Source organism: Palaemon carinicauda, chromosome 2 (assembly GCF_036898095.1).
Source record: "Palaemon carinicauda isolate YSFRI2023 chromosome 2, ASM3689809v2, whole genome shotgun sequence".
NCBI lineage: Eukaryota > Metazoa > Arthropoda > Malacostraca > Decapoda > Palaemonidae > Palaemon > Palaemon carinicauda.
Genome location: NC_090726.1, coordinates 59,346,575 through 59,354,074, shown reverse-complemented (window position 1 = coordinate 59,354,074; position 7,500 = coordinate 59,346,575). Strand labels below are relative to the sequence as shown.

Genomic DNA, 7,500 nt, shown 5'->3' with positions numbered 1-7,500 from the left:
AAAAATAAATGTTGACAAATAATTGTCACAGACCTTTAAAAGCTTAATGTAACATCCACACTTCACTTATATAAATTAACATTGGCTCTTCTTGTTATAGGTAAATTCCGTCTCTTCTCTTGTGATTAATTTGCAGATTGCCTCTCTCTCTCTCTCTCTCTCTCTCTCTCTCTCTCTCTCTCTCTCTCTCTCTCTCTCTCTCTCTCTCTCAGAATTAATTCGCTTTTATATATTGACGATTGGCCTATCGTTGATTTAGGAAGACCGTGGCCGTTATTGGTAAGGGAAAACATTGATATTATATATATATATATATATATATATATATATATATATATATATATATATATATATATATATATATATATATACTTTAGACCCTTTTAACCTATAATGAACCAAGAAGAAGCTTTACTGACATGCATACATTTACAAAGAAAATTATGGTAAGGTTTATTATATAACTGATTTACACTCCGGAACACCCTTATTAACAAATACACATCCGCGGATGGATGACACAACAGTCAGGCGTTGAAGAAGTCACAGAAATGTGACAATTTTCTTTTTCATTATTCGAATTGTCTATGTTGATTACGCTGATTATACGAACATCAAATTATACCATATCCCTGCACCTTTTGGCATATAAGAATATTACTCAAATGATTTTACTCTGTAATGAATAATGATATTCTCTATTCGAGGAAATTCCATTTGGCAACGCTGTCCTAAACTCGTCCCACCAGCCTTAACTATGCTGATGATTGTTACCTTGGTCACTTGCACAAGTAAACGACTTATTATTCATGTGTTCTGATAAAGAAACTAAATGTCAACAATCTTATAAGTAAACTCGGGTTTCTTCCGATAGCATGTGAAAATTTCCTACGCTTTTCTGATAAAAATATTCATTCCTAATAAGGAAACGATCGTTGGACAATTTACCAACTACCAATTCTCTAGCCTCTACCCTCCTATCACACTTTTTTGACACGTGGTCGTCAAATAATAGACTATATTAGGTGCGACAAGGTACCCCTGATGTCATCTATTGGCGGTAAAGTAAAACTAGTTACGATGTAAAGGAGGGTGCTAGAGGAGCTATGTTCTTGTGCCTTTCGGAATATAACAATATTGTTATTCTACGTAGCTTTCACTAAAAATACATGCCACACAATGAAACATTATTTATATTTTAGTTTCATAAGAAAGGTAATTGAAGAAATAGATTAAATTACTGAATAATTACTTAATGGCCTTACCGATTCCCGTACATGTGGCATATATGGTGACCCCCCACTGTGATTGTAAGTAACGATTGTTTGCTGAGGACATATTTCTCTGACATTTATCATGAAATTCTTAATTTACTGAGAATTAAAGTGTTGGACAGACAAGGAACATCAAGTTCACGTGCGTCTGTTTTATAGCAATTTCGTGCCAAAATAGCAACAGAAATGAAGTAATGAAACTTTTAACGAGTGGGTGACGGGGATAATTACCGATTAAGTGCTCAACTGCTAAGGCTATCTATTGGCCATGAAAATAAACAATGTGTAGAGCTTTTTAATCCTTGCATTCTTGACCTTCCATGACATCATTTTGGTTTGAAAATAGCCTATTTATTTGAAAATTATTATAATTTGTACCTGTCACACATATTTTTGCATAAGTATCAATCTATCACTCTTTTCCAATTGAATAGAATCATTCACGTGAATGGTACAGGGGACGTGTGCTGCCATCTTTTGATAAGAAGTAGAAACACTCGGATTATATTCACATTTGAAGTGTGATTATAAAACATACCTTCATGGTAGTTTTTTTTAATCAATTCATCAAAAATTCATAATTCCAATAATAATATTTTTCTTCCGATATTTTGGCTCTAAGCTATGGTAATTATATGTAAAGTAGAGATAATATGTATTACAAAATTTATACAGAGCAGTTTCCAATATTTCAAAAGCAAAGAGTTGGAACTCGGCTACAGGATTAAAAAACCCAAATTTAACCAAAATATATCCCATGCCCAAGCAAATAGGTTGTTAGCTAATCATAAGCCAAATTATAGATATAAATCCTCTATAAAGTGTACTTTGTTACATGTACTAGTGGCGTATGGGCGTTATTTAAGGTGAGCGTCGGGGGGGGGGGGGGGGAAGCTAACGTTTGAAAAGGCACTGGCGGTGGGTGGTCTGTGACTCTTTGCGGCCTCCCCCAGAAATATTATTACGAGAAAACCCCCGTAGATGCAATTTTCTGACATCTACCACAGATAAAAAAAGGACGATTTTTTATGTAACTAGTTACAATTTGTATACAATAACTACTTGATGAAATACCGGTGAGCCTACTTGATGATTTACCAAATACATAATAACGATGTTAATTTTTTGTTGGGAGGCCATTGCCAGTCCATGCAAGAAATGCAGGAGAGGATAGAGTCTCGTCCGTAAATCCGGTATCATCAGTATAGGCATCAAAGATGTTCACTTCGTGGAGTCTTGGTGAGTAAGGCTCTGTGGCTGTTGGTTTGCCGTTGACGGAAATCACCGATAGCATAAGGAGAATCTGTCGGATAAAATGTTTAGAGCTCACGTTATAGAGTTATTGGGTTTGTCAAAAAAAAATCTCTCCCACCTAATGTTTGGTCGTATATATATTAACAGTTTGTAAAAATATTACCATTACAGTTCAAATCGTGGACGAGAAAATTCGTTGTCCTACATAAAAAAAAAAATTAAAAATCATATTTCATGCAGCTTATATAAAAGGAATGTTCAAATTATTATTATTATTATTATTATTATTATTATTATTATTATTAGAATTAGAATTTTCTGAGTCATTCCTTGTTCAGAATTTTCTGAGAGCCATTCCTTGTTCTGAATTTTCTGAGAGCCATTCCTTGTTTCAGAGTTATCTGAGAGCCATTCTTTACTCAGAATTTTCTGAGAGCCATTCCTTGTTCTGAATTTTCTGAGAGCCATTCTTTACTCAGAATTTTCTGAGAGCCATTCCTTGTTCTGAATTTTCTGAGAGCCATTCTTTACTCAGAATTTTCAGAGAGCCATTCCTTGTTCTGAATTTTCTGAGAGCCGTTCCTTGTTTCAGAGTTATCTGAGAGCCATTCTTTACTCAGAATTTTCTGAGAGCCATTCTTTACTCAGAATTTTCTGAGAGCCATTCCTTGTTCAGAATTTGCTGAGAACCATTCTTTGCTCAGAATTTTTTTGAATGCCAAACCATACTAGACTGTGTGCTAGTGACAATATTCCAATCAAAGATATATCAAAATGAAAAGTCGCAAATAAATGCCAATCTCAAAAACAAAATTGGCAGCTAAAATTGATTAAGTGTAATATGCAGATTACATCTTCTATAATTAAACCCTCTCCACAAAAATAATCATAAAAATATTATTTCGAAATTCTAAATACTTTCCGTCACTCATAATATTCCTCTTCGGTCGAATCTTAGCCAATATTTTACGTGTAGCTTTTGGCGTTATTTCGGAAATAAAGGATTAACACGGTTTTAGTGTGTTTGGTGAACTCTGCGATGTAGAGAGAGAGAGAGAGAGAGAGAGAGAGAGAGAGAGAGAGAGAGAGAGAGAGAGAGAGAGAGATAATATCTTATCATACCATTGAAAAATTACATATTTACCTCAAAGCAGATCTTTCGTGCTCATCTAAAATTACATTCTCTCTCTCTCTCTCTCTCTCTCTCTCTCTCTCTCTCTCTCTCTGTCCACCAAGTGCGTTTTAGTACACAGATTCCTTCAAAGACTAATATGTAACAGATGCAAAGTAAAAAATTCTTTAAATATTTTTTAGAGAAGTATAAATTTCTAACTATCTCTGACTGGATAAAAGGATCTTATCTAAGTAAAGATTATGATATTGATAAACAAATATTTCTAGGAGACTTGTAACTTTATAACCTTGCAGCTAAGTACATGCAAAAACTAGCAGGGCACTAGTAGAGAGCATGCTTTCGCCACGCCAAGCAGTCTTACTTTGCTCCTAACTCCACTGCATATCTGTACTTCGATGTATTTTCTTCAAAATATAATGGATTTGTCCTTGGGTCATACTGCATATGTCCACCAAGTTTCGTTGAAATTGGTACAATAGTATTTTGCATAATGTTGTTCACATAAAAAAATAAACTAACAAATATTTATTTACTTAACATTGCGAGTATTGTTGCGCACTTGCACTTAGATGCACTTTATCCAAAATACTCCTCCTTGGGTCATACCCAACATGACTACCAAATTTGGTGAAGATCGGTACAGCAGTTTTTGCGTGCAGTTACTCACAAACAAACAAATAAAGAAACTAAGAAACAAACTACAGGAGTGAGTACATACCTTCCGAAAAATCTTCGATTTTGGTAAAGGCAAAATTTATCTAAATCTCTTAGTGTAGACACAAACTGTAAAATCCAACTGTTAAGTAGGCTATATAGGAGAATATGATTTTCTCAATGTTTAGCATAGTAATTTGACAGTTGTCAAATTCTAATGTACGATTAACGACAAACGTGTTGATTCTTAAAGTACTAAATGGTCAAACTCAGGTGCCCAGTCGACAACAAAATTCTGAACTTTGTCAAGTTAGAAAATAACAAAGGTTTGAACTTTGTCCATTCTAACATGTTTGACAGCAAAAGACTAAAATGACTGAAGAGGTGGTGTACAGTTAAATGCTAAATTCTGATCTCTGTCGAAATCGCTTTTTTTATAAAAAATATGAACTCTATTCCACGTTGGAGAATAAAGGATTAAAATCAGTAGTTTTACTTGCATTTGCACTTCTAACACAATTCCTTGTGTGAATTTAATTCCAGGTAAAACCATCTTCGTCTTGGAATCAGTCACAGTGGTTTTCATAAGCTGATTTGGTAAGTGCTTATTTGTTCATTAATGTTGCATAAATGCCGATTACAATGTTCTAAAAAAAGGGGCAACAAATAATGTCCTTGCACGGCGATGAGTACTAAAGCACTTATATGCATGTGAAATGAAAGGTGTTGGATTTCAACTTGCCACTTTCGGACATTCCGAGATGCTAATGATGTATTTTTCATAATATTTTAATTGGTCTTTTAAGCTTGTAAGAAAGCAATTCCACTTTCATGAAAATAAATCAATAACTTTTATCATATCCCAGCAGAGAAATAAGTTATCCTCAACAAGCATCTCCTCAGCTTGATAAACATAGAAGTATTGTGTTTACATTACTCGAGCCTCGACTCTCGACTTTCGGGTCACTGAGTCTAGCCTATACGGTTTATTTAAGCCACTGCACTCGCTTAGGTCGGTCTCCGAATTCAACTCGTTAATTTTCAAGTATTTTTTCTTTTACAGTTTAAAAATGATCATTCAGAAGGTAAGTAAACCAGGTAATGTGCTTATTACATGCATTTCAGTACTCGATATAATATTATATAAATAAAAAATGATCGCATTATATAACTGTACCTATGTACAGTATATTCGGTCATCTAATGGTTGTGGTAGTCTATTGGAAACATCCACGTCTGGCGATCTGCTGGGCAGAGTTTCGAAACCCGTTCAAGATTGATAGTTGCTTGTAGTGTCTGCAACTTCACCCTCCTTTGAGCTATGGATGAAGGTTTTAGGGTTATCATCAGCTATTGCCTGGCCATCTCTTGTCCTAGCTTTGGTGGTGAGAGGTCTTTGGCGCTGGTCATATGTATATATGGTCAATCTCTAAGGCATTGTCCCTGCCCCTTGTCTCTGTCATTCATGAGTTACCTTCTAACCTTTACAGTAAAGAAAATGGAACATTTATTTATTCGGTAGGTTACTGATCATTCTTTACAGTTAAAGTAACTTCAAAAGTCACATCAATATTTATGAAACAAGCGCACATGAAGCGCATGGGAAAATGTTCCTCATTAAAATTTAAGTTAGACGATATTTGTATTTAGAAAAATCAGTTGAAAATGCCCAAGTTCCACAGTCTATGAACATTCCTGACAAAATATTGATTTACCCATCGTTGTTTTTGGAGAAGGGAAAAGGAATTTTCCCGTCCAAAATCTGAACTATAAAGCTAACATTTTTCATAAACTCTTAATATGTATAAGACCATATTTCTATTTATCACAGACTTTTATATACAGAATTATTTTATCCTACATGTTCTATATATTTATTGCATATTTCATTATCAGCTTTTATATAAAAATTGATTTTTATCTTATACATTTTATATTCATTCAATATCTATTATTAACTTTGATATAAGTATTTTTTCTTCCCGAACTTAATCGGGCCAGCTCTGTAAGAATCGAGCTTGACTCATTTGGGCTGGCTAATCTTTTCCCTTTTAATAATATCAATGGTTATTTGAAATAGATTCTTCCCACAAAATATCTCAACTCTAACATGAGCTCTAAACATTTTATCCCAACAGATTGTCCTTGTGCTATCGGTGATTTACGCCAGTGGCAACCAAGCAGTCATAGACCCTTACTTAGCAGGACCCCATGAAGTGAAAGACTACTTCTTGATGTCTAAAGATACCGGACTTACAGAAGTGGAACTAAACGCTTGGAGTCCTTTGTCTCCTGGAATCTATCCTATCCTATATTTCTTGGATGGACTGGCAATGAACATTCCAGGAATTGCCTATACCGATGTAAGTAATATCAAAGACTTTATTTAATATAGTGGTGTAATAAAATGACGTCTAGATAATTAGATAGATATGCACGCACAGATTCAACCCTTCCCATTCCCCGCCCTTTTCTTTTCCTAACTATAACCCGCTGGTTCGGCAGTTTGTGGGAAAATGTGGTTTCCAATTGTACCTCTCGGAGTAACCTCCTCACACCAGGGTATGACTACTCCTCTCCCTCCGGAGCGTGACATGATTGATATATATATATATATATATATATATATATATATATATATATATATATAGACTACATATAAATGTTTGTGTATATATATATATATATATATATATATATATATATATACGTATATATATACATATATATATATGTATATATGTATATATATATATATATATATATATATGTATGTATGTATGTATATACACACACACACATATATATATATATATATATATATATATATATTTAATCTAACACTTCGTCTGTTGCTCTTGCAAATGTTTAGTACACTTTATTATTCTTCATAATGACCGCACGTCCTTGTTAAAGAAGATTCAAAACCCAGGTGAGAAAAGGTAAATACAAACGAAAATGAGGCAGTACATATTCACACGTGTCTGTTTATAGTTTTTCTATGGAAGTCCACGCCCGCAAACTTTCTTAGTTCGTCAATCCATCGCCCTCTCTTCCATTTCCTGCTGCTTTCGCAATCTCTAGGGACCCATTCTGTTATTCTTAATGCCCATCATTGATCTGTCGTTCTCATTATATTTCCTGCCCATGTCCATTTCTTTTTCTCACAAGTTTTTATGATAT

At 34.1% G+C, this 7,500-nt stretch overlaps 1 protein-coding gene across 1 annotated transcript in view; it reads left to right on the top strand.

Moving 5' to 3' along the window:
- Positions 1 to 5,249: 5,249 nt before the first annotated feature.
- Positions 5,250 to 7,500, top strand: part of LOC137625321 (uncharacterized) — a 10,709-nt gene continuing 8,458 nt past the window's right edge. The window contains exons 1-2 of the mRNA XM_068356160.1: positions 5,250 to 5,402; positions 6,456 to 6,680. Coding sequence (XP_068212261.1) covers positions 5,388 to 5,402; positions 6,456 to 6,680 — 240 coding nt within the window. The 5' untranslated portion in view covers positions 5,250 to 5,387. The remainder of the gene's footprint in view (positions 5,403 to 6,455; positions 6,681 to 7,500) is intronic.